The following is a 21,923-nucleotide window of genomic DNA, read 5'->3' as shown; positions in this document are numbered from 1 at the left end:
ACTGGGCACAACTATAAAGAAAGCTTTAGGTCTAACTGGTGTGCACTGGCTCCTCCCGCTATGACCCTCCTCCAGACTTCAGTTAGGATACTGTGCCCGGAAGAGCTGACACAATAAGGAAGGATTTTGAATCCTGGGTAAGACTCATACCAGCCACACCAATCACACCGTATAACTCGTGATACAATACCCAGTTAACAGTATGACAACAACTGAGCCGCTCAACAGATGGCTCAACAATAACCCTTTAGTTAAACAATAACTATATACAAGTATTGCAGACAATCCGCACTTGGGATGGGCGCCCAGCATCCACTACGGACTACGAGAAATAGAATTACCGGTGAGTAAATTCTTATTTTCTCTGACGTCCTAAGTGGATGCTGGGACTCCATAAGGACCATGGGGATTATACCAAAGCTCCCAAACGGGCGGGAGAGTGCGGATGACTCTGCAGCACCGAATGGGCAAACTCTAGGTCCTCCTCAGCCAGGGTGTCAAACTTATAGAATTTAGCAAATGTGTTTGACCCCGCCCAAGTAGCTGCTCGGCAAAGTTGTAGAGCCGAGACCCCTCGGGCAGCCGCCCAAGAAGAGCCCACCTTCCTTGTGGAATGGGCTTTCACTGATTTAGGATGCGGCAGTCCAGCCGCAGAATGTGCAAACTGAATCGTACTACAGATCCAGCGAGCAATAGTCTGCTTTGAAGCAGGTGCACCCAACTTGTTGGGCGCATACAGGATAAATAGCGAGTCAGTCTTTCCGACTCCAGCTGTCCTGGAAACATAGATTTTCAGGGCCCTGACTACGTCTAACAACTTGGAAGCCTCCAAGTCTGTAGTAGCCGCAGGCACCACGATAGGTTGGTTCAGATGAAAAGCTGATACCACCTTAGGGAGAAACTGGGGACGAGTCCTCAATTCTGCCCTATCCATATGGAAAATCAGATAAGGGCTTTTACATGACAAAGCCGCCAATTCTGATACACGCCTGGCCGAAGCCAAGGCCAACAACATGACCACTTTCCACGTGAGATATTTCAATTCCACGGTTTTAAGTGGCTCAAACCAATGTGACTTTAGGAAATCCAACACCACGTTGAGATCCCAAGGTGCCACTGGAGGCACAAAAGGGGGCTGAATATGCAGCACTCCCTTAACAAAAGTCTGAACTTCAGGTAGTGAAGCCAGTTCTCTCTGGAAGAAAATCGATAGAGCCGAAATCTGGACCTTAATGGAACCCAATTTTAGGCCCATAGTCACCCCTGACTGTAGGAAGTGCAGAAAACGGCCCAGCTGAAATTCCTCCGTTGGGGCCTTCCTGGCCTCACACCACGCAACATATTTTCGCCAAAGGCGGTGATAATGGTTTGCGGTAACTTCTTTCCTAGCTTTAATCAGCGTAGGAATGACTTCCTCCGGAATGCCCTTTTCCTTCAGGATCCGGTGTTCAACCGCCATGCCGTCAAACGCAGCCGCGGTAAGTCTTGGAACAGACAGGGCCCCTGCTGCAGCAGGTCCTGTCTGAGCGGCAGAGGCCATGGGTCCTCTGAGATCATTTCTTGAAGTTCCGGGTACCAAGCTCTTCTTGGCCAATCCGGAACAATGAGTATAGTTCTTACTCCTCTTCTCCTTATTATCCTCAGTACCTTTGGTATGAGAGGAAGAGGAGGGAACACATAAACCGACCGGTACACCCACGGTGTCACTAGAGCGTCCACAGCTATCGCCTGAGGGTCTCTCGACCTGGCGCAATATCTTTCTAGCTTTTTGTTTAGGCGGGACGCCATCATGTCCACCTGTGGCTTTTCCCAACGGTTTACAATCAGTTGAAAGACTTCCGGATGAAGTCCCCACTCTCCCGGGTGGAGGTCGTGTCTGCTGAGGAAGTCTGCTTCCCAGTTGTCCACTCCCGGAATGAACACTGCTGACAGTGCTAACACGTGATTTTCCGCCCATCGGAGAATCCTTGTGGCTTCTGCCATCGCCGTCCTGCTTCTTGTGCCGCCCTGTCGGTTTACATGGGCGACTGCTGTGATGTTGTCTGACTGGATCAGTACCGGCTGGTTTTGAAGCAGGGGTTTTGCCTGACTTAGGGCATTGTAAATGGCCCTTAGTTCCAGAATATTTATGTGTAGGGAAGTCTCCTGACTTGACCATAATCCTTGGAATAATAATCCTTCCCTGTGTGACTGCCCCCCAGCCCCGAAGGCTGGCGTCCGTGGTCACCAGGATCCAGTCCTGTATGCCGAATCTGCAGCCCTCTTGAAGATGAGCACTTTGCAGCCACCACAGTAGAGACACCCTGGTCCTTGGAAACAGGGTTATCAGCCGATGCATCTGAAGATGCGATCCGGACCACTTGTCCAACAGGTCCCACTGAAAGGTTCTTGCATGGAACCTGCCGAATGGAATTGCTTCGTAGGAAGCTACCATCTTACCCAGGATCCGCGTGCAGTGATGCACCGACACCTGTTTTGGTTTTAGGAGGCCTCTGATTAGAGATGACAGCTCCTTGGCCTTCTCCTTCGGGAGAAACACTTTTTTCTGTTCTGTGTCCAGAACCATCCCCAGGAACAGTAGACGTGTCGTAGGGACCAGCTGTGACTTTGGAATATTCAGAATCCAGCCGTGCTGTTGTAGCACCTCCCGAGATAGTGCTACCCCGACCAACAACTGCTCCCTGGACCTCGCCTTTATCAGGAGATCGTCCAAGTACGGGATAATTAAAACTCCCTTCTTTCGAAGGAGTATCATAATTTCGGCCATTACCTTGGTAAATACCCTCGGAGCCGTGGATAGACAAAACGGCAACGTCTGGAAATGGTAATGACAATCCTGTACCACAAATCTGAGGTACTCCTGGTGAGGATGGGAAATGGGGACATGCAGGTAAGCATCCTTGATGTCCAGTGATACCATGTAATCCCCCTCGTCCAGGCTTGCAATAACCGCCCTGAGCGATTCCATCTTGAACTTGAATTTTTTTATATATGTGTTCAAGGATTTCAAATTTAAAATGGGTCTCACCAAACCGTCCGGTTTCGGTACCACAAACATTGTGGAATAGTAACCCCATCCTTGTTGAAGTAGGGGCACTTTGACTATCACCTGCTGGGAATACAGCTTGTGAATTGCCTCTAACACTGCCTCCCTGCCTGAGGGAGTTGTTGGTAAGGCAGATTTGAGGAAACGGCGGGGGGGGGGGGGGGGGGGAAGAGACATCTCGAATTCCAGCTTGTACCCCTGAGATACTACTTGAAGGATCCAGGGATCCACCCGTGAGTGAGCCCACTGATTGCTGAAGTATTTGAGACGGGCCCCCACCGTACCTGGCTCCGCCTGTGGAGCCCCAGCGTCATGCGGTGGACTTAGAGGAAGCGGGGGAGGACTTTTGCTCCTGGGAACTGGCTGTATGCTGCAGCTTTTTCCCTCTACCTCTGCTTCTGGGCAGAAAGGACGCGCCTTTAACCCGCTTGCCCTTATTGGGCCGAAAGGACTGTACCTGATAATACGGTGCTTTCTTTGGCTGTGAGGGAACATGGGGTAAAAATGTAGACTTCCCAGCTGTTGCTGTGGAAACGAGGTCCGAGAGACCATCCCCGAACAACTCCTCACCCTTATAAGGCAAAACTTCCATGTGCCTTTTAGAATCTGCATCTCCTGTCCACTGCCGAGTCCATAACCCTCTCCTGGCAGAAATGGACATTGCACTTATTTTAGATGCCAGCCGGCAAATATCCCTCTGTGCATCTCTCATGTATAAGAGTGCGTCTTTAATATGCTCTACGGTTAGCAATATAGTGTCCCTGTCTAGGGTATCAATATTTTCCGACAGGGAATCTGACCACGCAGCTGCAGCACTGCACATCCATGCTGAAGCAATAGCTGGTCTCAGTATAATACCTGTGTGTGTATATACAGACTTCAGGATAGCCTCCTGCTTTCTATCAGCAGGTTCCTTCAGGGCGGCCGTATCCGGAGACGGTAGTGCCACCTTCTTTGACAAGCGTGTGAGCGCTTTATCCACCCTAGGGGATGTTTCCCAACGTGACCTATCCTCTGGCGGGAAAGGGTACGCCATTAGTAACCTCTTAGAAATTACCAGTTTCTTATCGGGGGAAGCCCACGCTTCTTCACACACTTCATTTAATTCCTCAGATGGAGGAAAAACAACTGGTAGTTTTTTCTCTCCAAACATAATACCCTTTTTTGTGGTACCTGGGGTAACATCAGAAATATGCAACACATTTTTCATTGCCTCAATCATATAACGTGTAGCCCTATTGGAAGTTACATTAGTCTCATCGTCGTCGACACTGGAGTCAGTATCCGTGTCGACATCTGTGTCTGCCATCTGAGGTAGCGGGCGTTTTAGAGCCCCTGATGGCTTTTGAGACGCCTGGGCAGGCACAGGCTGAGAAGCCGGCTGTCCCATATTTGGTATGTCGTCAAACCTTTTATGCAAGGAGTCGATACTGTCGCGTAATTCCTTCCACAGAACCATCCACTCAGGTGTCGACCCCGCAGGGGGTGACATCACATTTATCGGCATCTGCTCCGCCTCCACATAAGCCTCCTCATCAAACATGTCGACACAGCCGTACCGACACACCGCACACACACAGGGAATGCTCTGACAGAGGACAGGACCCCACAAAGCCCTTTGGGGAGACAGAGAGAGAGTATGCCAGCACACACCAGAGCGCTATAATAATACAGGGATTAACTGAATTATTTCCCCTTATAGCTGCTATATAAGTTATACTGCGCCTAAATTTAGTGCCCCCCCTCTCTTTTTTACCCTTTGTAGCTTGATACTGCAGGGGAGAGCCAGGGAGCGATCCTTCCAGCGGAGCTGTGAGGGAAAAATGGCGCCAGTGTGCTGAGGGAGTTAGCCCCGCCCCTTTTCCGGCGGACTTCTCCCGCTTTTTTCAGGAATTCTGGCAGGGGTAATTTATCACATATATAGCCTCTGGGACTATATATTGTGATGATTTGCCAGCCAAGGTGTTTATATTGCTGCTCAGGGCGCCCCCCCCCCCCCCCCAGCACCCTGCACCCATCAGTGACCGGAGTGTGAGGTGTGCATGAGGAGCAATGGCGCACAGCTGCAGTGCTGTGCATTACCTTGTTGAAGACCGAGGTCTTCTGCCGCCGATTTTCCGGACAACTTCTTGCTTCTGGCTCTGTAAGGGGGACGGCGGCGCGGCTCCGGGACCGAACGATCGAGGTCGGGTCCTGAGTTCGATCCCTCTGGAGCTAATGGTGTTCAGTAGCCTAAGAAGCCCAAACTATCTCCAGTCAGGTAGGTTCGCTTCTTCTCCCCTTAGTCCCTCGTTGCAGTGAGTCTGTTGCCAGCAGATCTCACTGTAAAATAAAAAACCTAAAATATACTTTCTTTCTAGGAGCTCAGGAGAGCCCCTAGTGTGCATCCAGCTCAGCCGGGCACAAGATTCTAACTGAAGTCTGGAGGAGGGTCATAGTGGGAGGAGCCAGTGCACACCAGTTAGACCTAAAGCTTTCTTTATAGTTGTGCCCAGTCTCCTGCAGAGCCGCTATTCCCCATGGCCCTTACGGAGTCCCAGCATCCACTTAGGACGTCAGAGAAAAGCCCAGTGCATCCTGGGAGGCTCACAAGCTTAAGCTACTCGGTGCCAGTCCTTGACTCCACCAGCCATATCAAAGGTTATCCCTGTGGAGACCATTACTTTGTTTTCATACTTTATTTATAAAAAAAGAAAAATACATAGAAATATATAAACACATTATCTGCTTGCAGCTCAGCCTGCTTGTGTCACTTTAAAGGCAATCTCCCAAAGATAACTTTCAGAATCTTCAGTGAAGTTTTTTCAATACATTGTTTTATCTGGTTAAGAGTTTTCTTGGTCGTAGTACGAGGGGTTTTTATGTGCAAGCTTCACACTACTCTCTAGGCTACAGGATGTACTGCCTGAACTTTGCATGTTAAATACACTTATGTATTATATATTAGCGTACCCCCAGAATCATGGGGAGTACCGCAAATATCGTCCTCAAAAAGTGCAGCATTAATTCAGAAACCGCTCTGAAAACCCTTTAAAGGCCTCAGTTAAACTCAAAAAATTATTATTATTATTATACTGGGAAACAAATGGATTTATATTTCTGAATTCAAGATACAATTTCTTAGACAATCCCCACAACTACAGGCAGCACTGGAAAGGATTATTTAAAGAGGGATTGCCAGTCCGTACAGATCAGATTAGTCCTCCACACTTTCCACATGATTACCCGCAGAAGCTAAATGCAATCTTCTAAGGCTGCCAGTGGCCGCTCCTGGGTGTCATGGCTCTTTCGTGTTGTACTTACAGAACCGCAGCAGATATCTGTGGATATTGTAATGTCACCAGGCAGTAACACATGGATAATAATGTAATACAGCACAGGGTAGGTGGTGGAACGTTAGTACAATCCTCTTGCTGTATGTACAGGTAGAAAGCCGGACTATTATTCTGGTAGTAACACTAGTTTATGGAAAATCGAGCGGGAAGAAGAACCAAAAAGGCCCCGACACCAGATTCTCGGATGTGGGTTTTATGGTTTTACATATATAGTGCATAAAACATTTTGTACAAAAATATAAAGTACATTGTGACCACCATCACCTTGGACAAGGCGTGGCATTCAGAGCGCAGTTCATGTACCACACCTGTTCCTGGGATCGCTTACTCATAATCGCACTGCAGCCTAGCTCGCCAGCGGACGTAGTACAGTCTGACGGTCTGGCTCCACAAGGAAGTTAGGTTGTCAGCACAGAGAGCTTGGTCTTGGGGCCAGCTTCCGCTAGCCCCTCCCCTCCAAGATCTTCTGTTGTGTTGTCAGTGTGGAAGCATGAGAGACTACAGTGCATATACAGTCCGCCGGATGAAATGCACTGCAGAATGAACCAGATCACAGTAGAACTCCATCTTCTTGGGTCTTTGATAACTACATAGCGCCCACTGAACAAAATAGCAAAGTTATAAAATTACATCACAGAACCTGGTAATGTCAGAAGACTATAACGCTCATTATGGATGACCAACGCGACAGATTGTGACCTACGCGGTGTAGCCACCTGCAGGTCAGGCATAGTATTACAGCTAAGGAAGCCTGGACACCCAGTATGGTGACGGATGTCCTTGCTGCACTGGAACAATGATGGCATGCAGCTTCTCCGGGTCCTGCGTTCCTCTTCCAGCTCAGCGGCAATGATAGTCTCTCTCCGTAAGTCAACGCATTGGCCGGAAAGGAAAAGTGACCCCAGGGATGAATGCCTGCACAGGATGACCCGGTAAAGACGGGTGAGTAGGCAGCGCTGCATGTGCAGGAAGCGCTGTGTGAGCGGGCAGGGCTGCATGAGCAGGTAATGATGAGTGTGCAGGCAATGCTGCATGAGCAGGAAGCGTTGGGTAGCCGAGCGGCGGAGTATGAATGTGAGGGTAGTATGTCTGAGACAGAGCAGGCTGTGGCTGAACCGGGCCAGAGACCACCAACTGCATTAGGCTAGAGGGGAAATAAAAAAAAATAAAAAAAATTATAACGTGGGTTAACAGAGCATCCATCTATAGCAGAGGTTCTCAAACTCGGTCCTCGGGGGCACACGCAGTGCATGTTTTGCAGGTAACCCAGCAGGTGCACAGGTGTATTAATTACTCGCTGACACATTTTAAAAGGTCCACAGGTGGAGCTAATTATTTCACTTGCGATTCTGTGAGGAGACCTGCAAAACATGCACCGTGTGTGCCCCCGAGGACCGAGTTTGAGAACCTCTGATCTATAGTCATGTACAATACAAAATAAAGTTCTTATTCTATGGGTCCCTATCACCCCTAACTCAGACTCGTCTAAACGACTTCCAGCTACTAATCTTTACACATCTCGGGCCTGGAGGCTCTTTGGTACAGCAGGTGCTGGAATGGGCAAGTAGTCTGCACCAGGCATGAGGACGCCACCTTTCTGCTGGTTGGTGAGAGGGCAGCGCAGGACAGAACATGCTTTCAAGTTCCACTTTATAAATCTGTAGCTATGTTATTACACAGGTCAGAAACCTGCAGTGGAACCACAGTAAGAGGAACACGGGGGAAACGGTACATTTCTAGTGTAATACAGCAATTTATAATATAATCCTAGCCAGCACATGGAGGGTCACTAACTGAAGCGTTTTGGAATCTAAAAGTAATAACAGATGACAACAGCTCCATGTGAGCTATAGAATAATAATGGGGCAGATGTATGGAGAAGGCAGAAGGAAGTGATAAACCAGTGATAAGTGCAAGGTGATAAACGCACCAGCCAATCAGCAGTGCACTTATCACTGGTTTATCACTTCCTTATACCTTCTCCAGGTTAATACATCTGCCCCAATGTCACATAACGTGCAAACCCTCTTAATTATGGCCATGCCATTGAAATGTTTCATATAGATCTTCCAACGTACTGTACGTGTGACTACATTTCAATTTAACAAAAAAAAAAACACTAGTCCACAAAAACATACAGCATCCCCACTCCCACCCAGCACTTACTTATTATGGGGAAGCCTCGCACAAAGGGTCCTGAGGTCATCTGCAAGAAAAATGCACAGGGAAATCAGACATGTGTTGCGGTTTATTCCCACTGGTCATTCTATGTGGTGCGGGAGTTTAGAAATTCAGATGTTGCCCATGGCAACAAACCAGATACTACTTACCACTAATCTATCACCTTCTAGATGACAATAGCTAGAATCTCATTGGTTGCTTCGGGCAACATCTCCACTTCTAAAAACCTGCACTTTAGTAAATATACCCCCAAGATCTTTGGACACTATGGCGGGTATTCAATTAGTGCCGTTTACATTCGACCTATTCAATGCCAGTGCCGTTTTATCGACTGGTCAAAAAATCTGGCACTTGCAAAAACCACGTGTATCTGCGAATTTGCCGCCAATATACGTGTTTTGCCAAATTTTCGACCATTTTATGGCGCAATTTTCACCCGTGCCGATTCGGCAGAAAAAAAAAAAAAAAGTGAAACGACATGGGCGAAAATGGATTAAAAAATGGGCGAAAATGCCCACTATTGAATACCCTGTCGAATTAGTGCCCACTTAATTGAATACCTCCCTTATAGTGGTAAAACTGAACATTTTGTAAAGGATCCACTCTGCAAGGTTGCACTAACCAGCAGTTTCTCATTGCAGCTATTTACGTTACGCTCTCCTATTTAGAGAGCAAGGCTTAGGAGGAATGGTGGTTGGCTCCACATACAAAGATCCACATTGTCTCTGAAAACAACTGCCAGCATAGAACAGTGGTAATCAGACCATGACTTTTAATCCTTCGTTAAAAGGTAAATCGGCCAACTGCCAAAGGCTTGTGTGTGCTGCTGGTGGCATCTATCAGTGGTTCCAGAATGCAGTAAGGATGGACAACAGCTTTAAAGATCCCTACACTGCTTGATACATCTCCCCCTATGCCACCGTTGGTCCCAGCAAAAGACAGAAAGGTGCATCGTGTTAAAAAAGCACTACCAATAGCAAGTAACAAAGATGCAGCTTTGTACGCAAGTAGCTCTGATCAATTACTTACCGCGGGTGCAGAGTAATGCTCCTGTGGCCATGGAGACCTGTAGCGCCTGTGCCAGCCGATCTAGCGCCAGCTCCATCTCTTGCTCAGCGTTCAGTGGGTTAAGCTCATTGCACAGTTGTCCCAGCTCTTCCACCAGAGGCACAAGTTGATCAAACATCACCAGCCCCAGCCGCCCATACAGGTTCTTCTCCGTAAGGTGGGTCTGAAGGACCATAAGGCCCTGCAGGACACTCAAGTGTAGCTTGGAGTAAAGGCTTTGATTGTCTGCAATCACCCCACCGCCAGCAGCCTTCTTCTTGCGCCTGTAGGCCAGGGGGGCGATCACACACCACCGCACCAGGCTCATTAATGGAGAGAAGTCCAGGAAGCCAATGGACAGGTTGGCAGTGATAGGGGTGTTGAGGAAAGTGATCAGAACGAGACGGGGATCCTCGAAGATCCAGGAAACAATCATCTCCAGAAGATTGTGAGGGGGGAGGAGGTCCTCTGTAACATATTAGAAAAAAGAAAGGTACTGAATGTAAGCTCTCACGAGCAGGACGCTCTTCCCTCATGTGCTTTTACGTCTCCTACTTAACCTATCTTCTTTTCAATACTCCCTTTGATGGCACCAAATCACTCGGTTTTCTGCCAACCTGATACTTATTTCAGTGCTGGTTACTGACGCAGATATGTTTATATACCCTGGACTTGTCCTATATTGTATTGCATTTTAACTCACTGTTTTATGTTTTGCTTATTTGTTTACTCTGTAATTTATTTGTTTACTCTGTAATTGGGCGCTGTGAATCCCATGTGGCGCCATATAAATAAAGGATAATAATAATAACAACAATAATATTATTATTAATCACTTTATGCTTCTCACTTAGGAACAGCAATATTTAATGCATAAGTACAGTCATCGCAATATGCTGGGTTGTGATTTCAGGAACTGGAGACTGCGGGGGCACACTATGTACTAGGAGGGAGACTGCGGGGGTACACTATGTACTAGGAGGGAGACTGCGGGGGCACACTATGGACTAGGAGGGAGACTGCGGGGGCACACTATGGACTAGGAGGGAGACTGCGGGGGCACACTATGGACTAGGAGGGAGACTGCAGGGGCACACTATGGACTAGGAGGGAGACTGCAGGGGCACACTATGGACTAGGAGGGAGACTGCGGGGGCACACTATGGACTAGGAGGGAGACTGCGGGGGCACACTATGGACTAGGAGGCAGACTGCGGGGGCACACTATGGACTAGGAGGCAGACTGCGGGGGCACACTATGGACTAGTAGGGAGACTGCGGGGGCACACTATGGACTAGGAGGCAGACTGCGGGGGCACACTATGGACTAGTAGGGAGACTGCGGGGGCACACTATGGACTAGGAGGGAGACTGCGGGGGCACACTATGTACTAGGAGGGAGACTGCGGGGGCACACTATGGACTAGGAGGCAGACTGCGGGGGCACACTATGGACTAGGAGGGAGACTGCAGGGGGACACTATGGACTAGTACGGAGACTGCAGGGGGACACTATGGACTAGTAGGGAGACTGCAGGGGTACACTATGGACTAGTAGGAAGATTGCAGGGGTACACTATGGACTAGTAGGGAGACCGCAGGGGTACACTATGGACTAGTAGGGAGACCGCAGGGGTACACTATGGACTAGTAGGGAGACCGCAGGGGTACACTATGGACTAGTAGGGAGACCGCAGGGGTACACTATGGACTAGTAGGGAGACTGCAGGGGCACACTATGGACTAGGAGGGAGACTGCAGGGGCACACTATGGACTAGGAGGGAGACTGCAGGGGCACACTATGGACTAGTAGGGAGACTGCGGGGGTACACTATGGACTAGTAGGGAGACTGCAGGGGCACACTATGGACTAGTAAGGAGACTGCAGGGGCACACTATGGACTAGTAGGGAGACTGCAGGGGCACACTATGGACTAGTAGGGAGACTGCAGGGGTACACTATGGACTAGGAGGGAGACTGCAGGGGCACACTATGGACTAGTAGGGAGACTGCAGGGGCACACTATGGACTACTACGGAGACTGCAGGGGCACACTATGGACTAGTAGGGAGACTGCAGGGGTACACTATGGACTAGTAGGGAGACTGCAGGGGTACACTATGGACTAGGAGGGAGACTGCAGGGGCACACACTACTACTACGGAGACTGCAGGGGCACACTATGGACTAGGAGGGAGACTGCAGGGGCACACTATGGACTACTACCGAGACTGCAGGGGCACACTATGGACTACTACGGAGACTGCAGGGGCACACTATGGACTAGTACGGAGACTGCAGGGGTACACTATGGACTGGTACGGAGACTGCAGGGGTACACTATGGACTAGTACAGAGACTGCAGGGGTACACTATGGACTAGTAGGGAGACTGCAGGGGCACACTATGGACTAGTAGGGAGACTGCAGGGGCACACTATGGACTAGTAGGGAGACTGCAGGGGTACACTATGGACTAGTAGGGAGACTGCAGGGGTACACTATGGACTAGTAGGGAGACTGCAGGGGTACACTATGGACTAGTAGGGAGACTGCAGGGGTACACTATGGACTAGGAGGGAGACTGCAGGGGCACACTATGGACTGGTACGGAGACTGCAGGGGTACACTATGGACTAGTACGGAGACTGCAGGGGTACACTATGGACTAGTACGGAGACTGCAGGGGTACACTATGGACTAGTACGGAGACTGCAGGGGTACACTAGGTACGAGTAATTTAGAACCACCTTTAGCTGGGTCATCATTTCGTCCTTAGCAGCCCTAGAGAACTACGTGGGGGGCGAGGCCGACCCCTCGGCTGTAGTGCGCAAGCTATAGATGCACAATTACGCGGATTATATCATAGATAACAAGTGCCACTTAGACCTGGATGACTGCAGAGAACAGAGTGCAATAATCAACATTTTTTCCTATCTTTAAAGCAATATGGAAAACCGTCAGATCTGGAAACAGACCGGCACTCACCTTTGGACATATCATAAAGTGCAGCGACGGCAGTGATGAACTGACAGCAGAAACGGGGGCTCACATTGAAGATCTGCTTTAGTGTCTGGATGGAGCCTGGAACCATGCCACAGTAGTCATCCACTAGAGTCTTGGCCAAACGTATGCAGTACACAGCCGGAGTGCGCTGCCGGTAACACCACAGAGAAACAGCACAAAGTCAGCAACCTCACAAAGCAACATGGAAGGGAGCATAAAGCTCCATAACAGAATAAACAGTTCTAATATACAGCTGTTAAACCAACGCTGGTTTAAACTAGGAACAGAATAAAATGCACTTCTGTTACCTAACCCCTATGTGTTCCAAAGGAATCACCCCAAGGCAATCATTCTCTGTATTGGAGGCACTATACATATGTTGAGCCTCATTGTGTAATATGGGCCGGTAGTTATGTACCAACCATAAGAGATTCTGTACAGAATGACGCGGTGTCCGATGGTTATCACGGCTCTTTACCTGCAGCCATGAAGCCGCACACTCCAGCACAGGGACTCTGCACACCGCCACTGCCATAGACGTCAGCTTCCCCAGCAGAGACATGCGCGGCTCGTCGGCTTTATTGCCCTGCGGGCTGAAGAGCGAGGAGAAGATGACCTGCCGCACGGGCTCCTTGTTCTGCTCCTGGAAGTAGTTGCAGAGTATCTCCAGCAGCTGCAGCTCTTGCATGGCGGTAAACCACTGAAAGGGGAAGATGAGCAGCTCGTTAATGATGAAAGAGAAATGTTTTGGGTTTAGATTTCTCAGCTTATTCTGACAGTGAGCGACAATACTCTATGTTGTGGCTGTCGCAGGGCAATTATACTGCGCCCCATACACAGAAGACCATTGCAGCGTCAAAGTACGATGATAGGTATAGAATGCGCGGTCACCTTGCTATGGATCCCTCGCTCCTTGGGAACGTGGAAGATAAACTCCTCCAACAGTTCGATGGGCCCCTTTTCGACCAGCGGCACCGGGGCACTCTGCAGCTGGCTGCTGAAATAGATGTCCAGGTGGTAAAGCACCTCCTTGGCCGCGCTGAGGGCATCTCGCCGCAGGAGGGAATGGCGAATGTCACTCATCCTGCCCCTATCAGTGAGAGAGATCAGGCAGGTTATCTTATGTACATAGAAGCTTTATAACAACATTAGCAAACCTGGGGTAGGGAAGCCGCTGTGGAACTACAAATACAAGCACACCCTGGAAGCCAGCATCCTGGGACATGCAGTTCAACACACACCAAGCGGCCTACAAGATGCTCAGGAATTATGCAGATTCAAAATAAAATCATAGATTATTCCTGAAAACATGGAACCATGTCTATTACACCAGCTCCCCAGCATCATGACTACTATGGATGCTCATTACATGCAGATAAGGCCCCCAGGAGTTAGGTTACCCACTAGGAACATGTACACAGCTCTTTGCACTGTTGGCATCCACATATTAGGATACAGAGAAACCCCAAAAGCTTCTCATCACCTACCGACCCCGGCTCCCCCGGCTGGTGCTGTAATGGAACTGCAAACAGTGACAACTGGGTCTGGAAAACGCACTTCTTCCCCACTGGACACTGTAGCCTGTAGTGGGTGGGGCTAATCCAGGCCTTGATGCAGCTAAATCAATAGATTTTTTTCCCTGATTCAACTTGTAAAACTTTATTTGAATGTAAGCGGACATGAACACTTTGCTGTACACAGTTTAATATGAGTTTTGGAGACTGGTGTTACTGGTAACACAGTTGATGCAATAGGGGAAAAGACAGTCTTAAAATAATCAGCATGAGGAATGTTGGCCAATGAATTGATTACAGTGTCGAGTGACATAACATTACATTGTGCGACACAAAACAGCTGGAGCACGGGGACTCTCTAGTACTGTATGTGCCTGACATGTTTATTTCCTGCAATGTGAGTCACATGTCTGAGTGATTAGAGAAACATCTACAGCACAGGTGTAATGTGGTATAGTGCAGGGTGATACTGCAAAATGAAGGGGCCAGGTACATAATGTAATATATAAGAAGCTGTACAGAACAATGCTTTATATTCATCCGCACCCCCTGTGTTTCCTATGAGCAACACCCACTACATGGAAAGGTGCAGGGATAGTACGTAGTATGACCCCCATCTTCCTGTGCCCGGAGCCTGTTCTGTGACAACATGACAGCACGTGTGCCCCCAGCTATGGCGCAACTTGTGTGTTATACAAGTCAGGAGAAAGCTGTGTCTTTGTCAAATCACAGAAATCCTTTTACTAATGTTAGACCCTAGCTTCACACTAGGGGGGTAATTCAGAGTTGATCGCAGCAGCCAATTTGTTAGCAGTTGGGCAAAACCATGTGCACTGCAGGTGGGGCAGATGTAACATGTGCAGAGAGAGTTAGATTTGGGCGTTTTTTTTTGTTTCTGTGCAGGGTAAATACTGGCTGCTTTATTTTTACACTGCAATTTAGATTTCAGATTGAACACACCCCACCCAAATCTAACTCTCTCTGCACATGTTATATCTGCCCCACCTGCACTGCACATGGTTTTGCCCAACTGCTAACAAATTGGCTGCTGCGATCAGGTCTGAATTAGGCTCTAGATGTTTCCCCTGAGCTACCTGTGCCATGTCCCTTGTACTGTCAGGCTCCATGCTTTGTCTGTAGTTATGCTTTTGTACGATTCCGTGCTGTATTACAGTATATACACTGCCCTAAAGTAATCGTCTTCTAACAGTCATTTCATAGTCCGTACTAGATAAATGACAGAAGTTGGTTTGTTTAGGCAACTTCTCCACTTTAATTCTCTCCAAGGCTTGATACAGCCCCCCATCTCACCTTTAAAGCTCTCAGCTAATCATCCTTTCAGCTACATCTCTGGCTTCACCTCCCTCCATACTCCCACTTCGTTAATGACCGCCACCTCTCCTCCAAACTGATAATCTCTTCCAAATATGCCTCCACTGGCTGCTCCCCACCACTGGAACACGCTCCCTGCCAGATTCTCCACGTCTCTGCAAACCTTCACAGTGGGGTTTTAAAGCCTATTCCCTTACCAAAGCCCAGCTCATCCTAAACCGCCCCTCTTTGTACCTTTTGGACACTCTAACCCACAGAGCCTAAACGAGCCTCCATTGGTAGTTTCAGATGCCTAATTTATATCCCCTTTACACCAAGTTTTTGACCCGTATTATTGCTGGCTCTAACTAGGTCAAATCTTGCTGTAAAAAGGTGCTTGGAAAATGACCCAGGTCGAGTGACCAGGGCATCTGACTCTGGTAGCTATCATAGTTGGACCCAGGTAATGAGTAGTGTAAACAGCTTAACCTGGGTCATCCGACCTGGGCAATGCTTAAAAGCTGCTGATTGGTTGTGTATGCAGAGGTCCGCCTTAAGGGAGGGTCTGTGAGTGACACGCAGGGCAGACCAGGGTTCAGTGTACATGGGGCCTACCACGGGAATAAACCGGATCCAATGTGCAACGTAAACAGGGTCTGACCCAGATTGAAACTGTTTCCAGAAAACCTGGGTTGAACCTGGGTTTTGGGTGTAAAAGTGGTATTACTCATCTTTCATGCGATTTAATATTCATCCGATATGCATGGATGTCCTGTTACCCCCCCTTTATTTGTTTCTTTATATTTATCCCTATGTTCTCTTCCCCTTGCTTGTTTTTTCTTGCTATTTATTCAATTAAAAAATGTACTTATGATAAAAAATAAAAAAAAAGTGGTGTGGCAGGGACTGATGTGTATGACAAATATTCTCGTTATACCAGCGCATAATTAATGGTGCCACAAATATTTATCCTATGATCAAATAATAATACTAATAATACTAATAATAAAGCTTGATATATAATCTGGAGAATATTTTTTCTTTGAGTAGAAAAAAATTCAGATAGGAGGTGGTAAGAATGGGGATTATGGGTCATATGTATTATAATTTGCAGCAATAAGGATTCTTTTTCCCATGAAATGTATCAATTTAAACTGCCATGACGTTAAGCAAGTGTCGGGTGTAGTGAGGATTTGGGGTGTAGTGAGGATTTGGGGTGTAGTGAGGATTTGCAGTCTGATGCTGCGATGCCTATAGACATGACTGTAATCTGACATATGTCTTACTGGTAGGCCCATTGTCCTGTGTAGGTGTGACCAGAGCCACAGACTACAGGGGGGAGTAGGACTGGCCCCATCTGGGAATGGCTGCAGTAATAAACAGTGACTAACAGACAAGGACCAAACCTAGTTTTGATGTACAGGTCTTACCCGATCCCGTCATGTGTATAATGACTGACTGACACAGGTAAGATGAGTGGCTGGGAGTAGGAGCCAGGCAATGCCGGGGGATAACTATACAGAAGTAGGATGTGATGCAGGATTAGGCTGTGTGTGTATTAATGGAGGGAAAAATAAATACCCAGGTCATATGCACGGCTGCCAGGTACTATATGGCTGACTTTAATCAGTGGTTGTGTGGAGGAAATGTTATACAGGGACCTGTACATGAATAATCTCAAAGGCGCCGTGCAAATTAAGGATCTGGTGCACCATGATTTACAGCAGCAGACAGAACGCTACAGGAGGAAGTCATCAATGATCCAGTACCGAGACACCTGCTCCGAAAATCCCCAGTCCACCCCCCCCCCCCCCTGTTCCCACAAATTCGTAGCAGCAAAAGTTTAGGCTGCTACTAACACCATCAGCCACCAACAACAAAGCAGCCACTGGTGTCAATGGTAGGTGAGGACATAGGGAGAGATGTATCTAGCAAGCAGTGAAAAGAATGGAAGATTCACACCTGATGCAAAGACACAGTGTGCAGTAAAAGGAGATTTGTGTTCTTACCTTGTTATAGGCTATTAAAAAAGGACTGGGCACAAAACAGTTAAAGCTTTGACTGCCCGGCAGCCAAGAGCCTACGGTAAGCTGCCCAAGAAGAACCCGTCACCGCATACGCACGGCGGAAAGTCAAAGGGAGCCAATTGGCCGAGGTCTATTTGTTAGTCGGCCAGCCACGTTTGTGAAAACCATAAAGTACAATAAGGGAATCAGATTTATGGCTATCCCTGGTGCAGTGAAAATAGATCTGGAGGGCCTGAACAACATCCAAAGAGGCCTTCTCTGGCGAAGCATCAGGTAAGTGAAAGGCAGGGACCACGATCTCCTGGTTGATATGAAACCAAAAAATTACCTTTGGGAGGTATCCTAAATGAGATCAAAGAACGTCCTGTTCCCAGTGAAAAAAAACCCCCACATAACGGGGAGCGATACGATAGCGCACCTAGATCCGACACACTCATGTCGACGCAATGGCCAAAAGGAAGAGTCTTCCATGTGAGCCAATGAATGTCCACTGGGTCCAAGGGCTCAGAGGAGATGGACTGAAGATCCTAAAGCACCAAAGGCAAGACCCAGGAAGCCACGGGCCTGTACATGGAGGACACCCTGAAAGAAAGTTCGAACTTCGGACATCAACACAATCTGTCTCTGGAAGAGTACAGAAAGAGACGAAACCTGCACCATCAAAAAAAGAAAAATGAAAGCCCAAGTCCAGATCCGCCTGAAGAAAGGAGAGGTCTCAGGAAAGACGAAAGGACCTGGGGTTAAGGCCACTGGTCGGACACCAATAAAATTAAGTCTGCAAAACCCGGTTATAAATCCTTGCCGAGGTGGGTTTACGGGTCTTCAACATGGTCCGAACAACGGATCTGGAGAATCTCTTAGCTCTGAGGACGGATTCCTAAAGAGCCACACTGTGAAAATGAGCAGAGCTAGGTCTGGATGAAAGCATGAACCTGGAGACAAAAGATCTGGTCGCAGAGGAAGTTGCAGTGGGGCGTTAATGGAGAGGCCCAGAAGAGGAGGGGTAGTGGTGGGGGAAGGGCAGGGTGGAAGAGATGTACATTAGGTGGAATGAAGGGCCCACTCGCCGCAGCGAACGTCCTGTCGTCTTAGGAAGTCCACTTCCCATTTCTGAACCTCAAGAATGAAGACTACCGAGAGAGCCGGCAGATGACAACCCTGACGGTTGATGTAGGCGACGGCTGTCATGTTGTCGGACTGTACTTGGGACTAGACGATGTTGGAGGAGCAGCTGCGAAAGACAGAGCTCACGGTGGGAGCAGAAGGAGCCTGGGCTGCTGGGAAGTCAAAGCTTTAACTGTTTGGTGACCAGTCCTTCTGCACAGCCTATAAAACAGGGTAATCCCTGTGTCCCCTACGAAACAAGGAAGAAATGTACATAGAATGAAAGTATAAAAGCAGTTTAGGACTATGTACATCTGAATAGAAGTTTTGGCAAACCAGGACTAGACCTACAGCTGGTGCACAAGACCTGCACTACAAGCACCCACAACCGTGCCACTGTGAATCTTGTGTCAGAAAAACCAGGATGTATGTTCACTAAACGGCTGCTTGTCCATGGTCAGCGGGTTTGCCCACAGAATTTAAAACGGCAATAATATAAAATTCCAAACATGCCTGGAATTGCCTTTAATATTACCGGTAACATTGTGGTACCACAAGGTCTGGGTCAGTATGGATGGTGTAATGGTCAGCATTACTGCCTGACAGCACTGAGGTCATGCGTTCGATTCCCACCATGGCTCTCTGTGGAGTTTGTATATTCTTCCCATGCTTGTGTGGGTTTCCTCCGGGTACTCCAGACTTCCTCCCACAGTCCAAAAATATACTGGTAGGTTAATTGACTCACAACAAAATTAACCCTAGCATGAATGTGTGGTGTACATGTGGTAGGGAATATAGAGTGTAAGCTCCACTGGGGCAGGAACTGATGTGAATGGTCAAATATTCTTTGTAAAGCGCTGCGGAATATGTGTGTGCTATAATAATAATAATAAAGCTTCACTGCTACATATATTGTACTGAGAGGAACCTTTTGGGGTCTGCTCTTAGAATGATCTCCGTGTTAAGGGGTGATAAGCCACTAGCTTCCGATTGGTCCTACTGCTCAAGCTCATTCTGCAGCACCACGTAGCCATGATTTTGGCTAGCGAGGAGCCTTGGGAATCATGCAGCAGCCACCCCCAGGGTTGTTGCTGGGGGAAGGAGCAGGTTAGTAACATACTACAAATAGGTGGTAGTGCAGGGTTATTGAAGCTTTCCTGCAAACCCCAACTTTCCTCACATTAATAAACCGATGGGAGTTTTTACATATATTTACTGTGTTAAAGGCACAACAACAACACAATACAAAGCAGGAAGACGCTTATAAAGATGACAATATTACAGAGGGACTGGAATCTGTATTTTGACTGTAGCATGTGAGATGCACTATAGTTATAGATCTATTACTGTATATCTTCAATTAGAAGCTACAGCATAACATATAGAAAAGCCCAGGTTGGCACTATGCCACAGAAAGCCACCACCCAGTCATATGCATCCAGTCAGTACAGTACCCTGCACCCAAACAAAACTAGCCACCCCAAAATCGAACACAGACACAAACATGCCATGCCAGCCTATTGTGGTCTCCTGTACACCGAGCCATCAGAAACTAATAGCCTGCTGGATTATCTACACAAAACGTCCTTGTGTAGCATCCAGACACGGCCACCTGCAGACTGGTACCCTGGGATGTGAGAATAGTGCCACGTATCTCACACCACCACCCATACAACTAGTATCCTGAACCCAGGCACACACCCTGAACTTAGGGATGTCAGAACACTGTAATATCTTATATTATGCACCAATACGTGGAATATGGGGTGAGCCACACGGAACCCAAATGACTCGCCCTGTTTGTGGGGCAGACAGATTCCAGATCAGCTCTTCCGGACTGAGCCCCGAGCTCCGCCGCAGTCTACAGAGACAAAGGAGAGGAGGAAATACAATTAGCATCTATACTGGAAGCTATACACTTATATTACCACTACAGTACCGGCCACTGCAGGCAACGGGTCCTATGGTATAATGAGACCCAACAAACCCCTGAGCCTCGCCGGTTCTGGGCTCCACGTTTTATGGTGTCATTCCATGTCCGTGTACTACCTGACACTTCGGGGGCCAGTCTACCAACACCCCTCCTACATTTCTAACAGCAGGAGAGGCAGGGTAACACTGGGAGAGGCGGGGTAACAGTGGGGGAGACACCGCAGGGTAACAGCGGGCAATAGAGGGTGAGTGGCAGCATTTGCACATCCCCCAGTTCTGTATGGTCCTGGACATGTCTCAGGGACACAGGAGTGACAGGATACCCCGGGTGTAATGAAGCAGGGCAGGCAGGGGTAGAACCAACCATCACCATACAGGGCAGGTGATGACTGAGGGCAGGATCCTGTTGCACTGCAGGGGTTACGTGTCCCCGGATCCTATATCCAAGTATCAGGTGACAGCTCTCAGCACTGACCCCCGGGGGCCCCATGAGCACGCCCTGCAGCTGACCTGTTCCCGGTAACATACCCACTTGTGGATGCTCCGCTCTGTTCTCCCGGGATCGCCCTCCCCCTCGGTACTTCCGGTGCAGGCCCCGGATGTCACCGACGCAAGGAACTCGCGAGTACAGCGGCTATTTCCTTCCTAGTTCCTACTAGTCGCGGGGGGGTGCACATCCAGGCAGGGACGTTGAGGAGGGAGCGCGGGCACGCGCGTCTCTCCGACAACGCGGCCCGTGCGCATGCGCCACCCTGCCAGAACCCGGATTGGCCGGCAGGGATGATATAATTTGGCCGGGGAGGGGCGTGGCCGCTCATCATATTATAATATCAATAGAGAAAGAGTCACCTCACTCACTGTCTGTGTCACCTGTGTGTGGTGTCAGGCCAGGGTTACCTTAATACAGGCTGCTGCTCAGTATTCCCCCAGCTCCCTGCTCATCATACCACCTGCTGCTTATACTGAGAGTCTGTCATATGCACTAAGCAGCAAGTGCTATGGGGAGGGGCTGTTATTTATCTATACTGACTTATTATATGCACTGTCTGAAAATATTTATATATCAATCCATATTATAGGCCTGAATGTTGTCCCATCACCGGGGGTCAGCGGATGCCCCCAATATATGGTTCCCACGGCTGACCCCTGATACACGACCCCTTCATCTCGCACGCCTGATTCTCCCATGACATGCCAGGCATACTTGTCTACCTGACCCTCTCCATGAGGGAGAACATGCTCTGTTCCTGGACTTTCCTGGTAATGTATGATTGCCATCACCTGTAGTGAAACACCTTTCTTATCAATTAACTAGCTCACCACAGGTGATGGCAATCATACATTACCAGGAAAGTCCAGGAACAGAGCATTTTCTCCCTCATGGAGAGGGTCAGGTAGGCAAGTATGATGCCAGGGGAT

General features: G+C 48.5%; 1 protein-coding gene across 7 annotated transcripts; it reads right to left on the bottom strand.

Annotated features, from left to right (window-relative positions):
* Window positions 1–5,709: 5,709 nt before the first annotated feature.
* On the bottom strand, window positions 5,710–21,272 carry INTS15 (integrator complex subunit 15). 7 transcript variants are annotated; one of them, XM_063934983.1, is made up of 8 exons: window positions 21,033–21,272; window positions 20,321–20,433; window positions 13,508–13,706; window positions 13,095–13,316; window positions 12,599–12,764; window positions 9,592–10,077; window positions 8,548–8,587; window positions 5,710–7,525 (listed from the first exon to the last, which is right to left on the bottom strand). In XM_063934983.1, exons 3-8 carry the CDS (start codon window positions 13,697–13,699, stop codon window positions 7,252–7,254), a joined length of 1,380 nt encoding a protein of 459 aa, XP_063791053.1. In that variant the 5' UTR covers window positions 13,700–13,706; window positions 20,321–20,433; window positions 21,033–21,272; the 3' UTR covers window positions 5,710–7,251. The 7 variants fall into 7 exon arrangements, with proteins under 7 accessions (XP_063791053.1, XP_063791054.1, XP_063791055.1 ...); XM_063934984.1 differs by having other exon boundaries at window positions 20,368–20,433; XM_063934985.1 differs by having other exon boundaries at window positions 21,037–21,272.
* Between the last annotated feature and the right edge of the window lie 651 nt (window positions 21,273–21,923).

Source organism: Pseudophryne corroboree, chromosome 7, assembly GCF_028390025.1.
Source record: "Pseudophryne corroboree isolate aPseCor3 chromosome 7, aPseCor3.hap2, whole genome shotgun sequence".
NCBI lineage: Eukaryota > Metazoa > Chordata > Amphibia > Anura > Myobatrachidae > Pseudophryne > Pseudophryne corroboree.
This window is presented reverse-complemented; position numbering and strand designations above follow the sequence as displayed.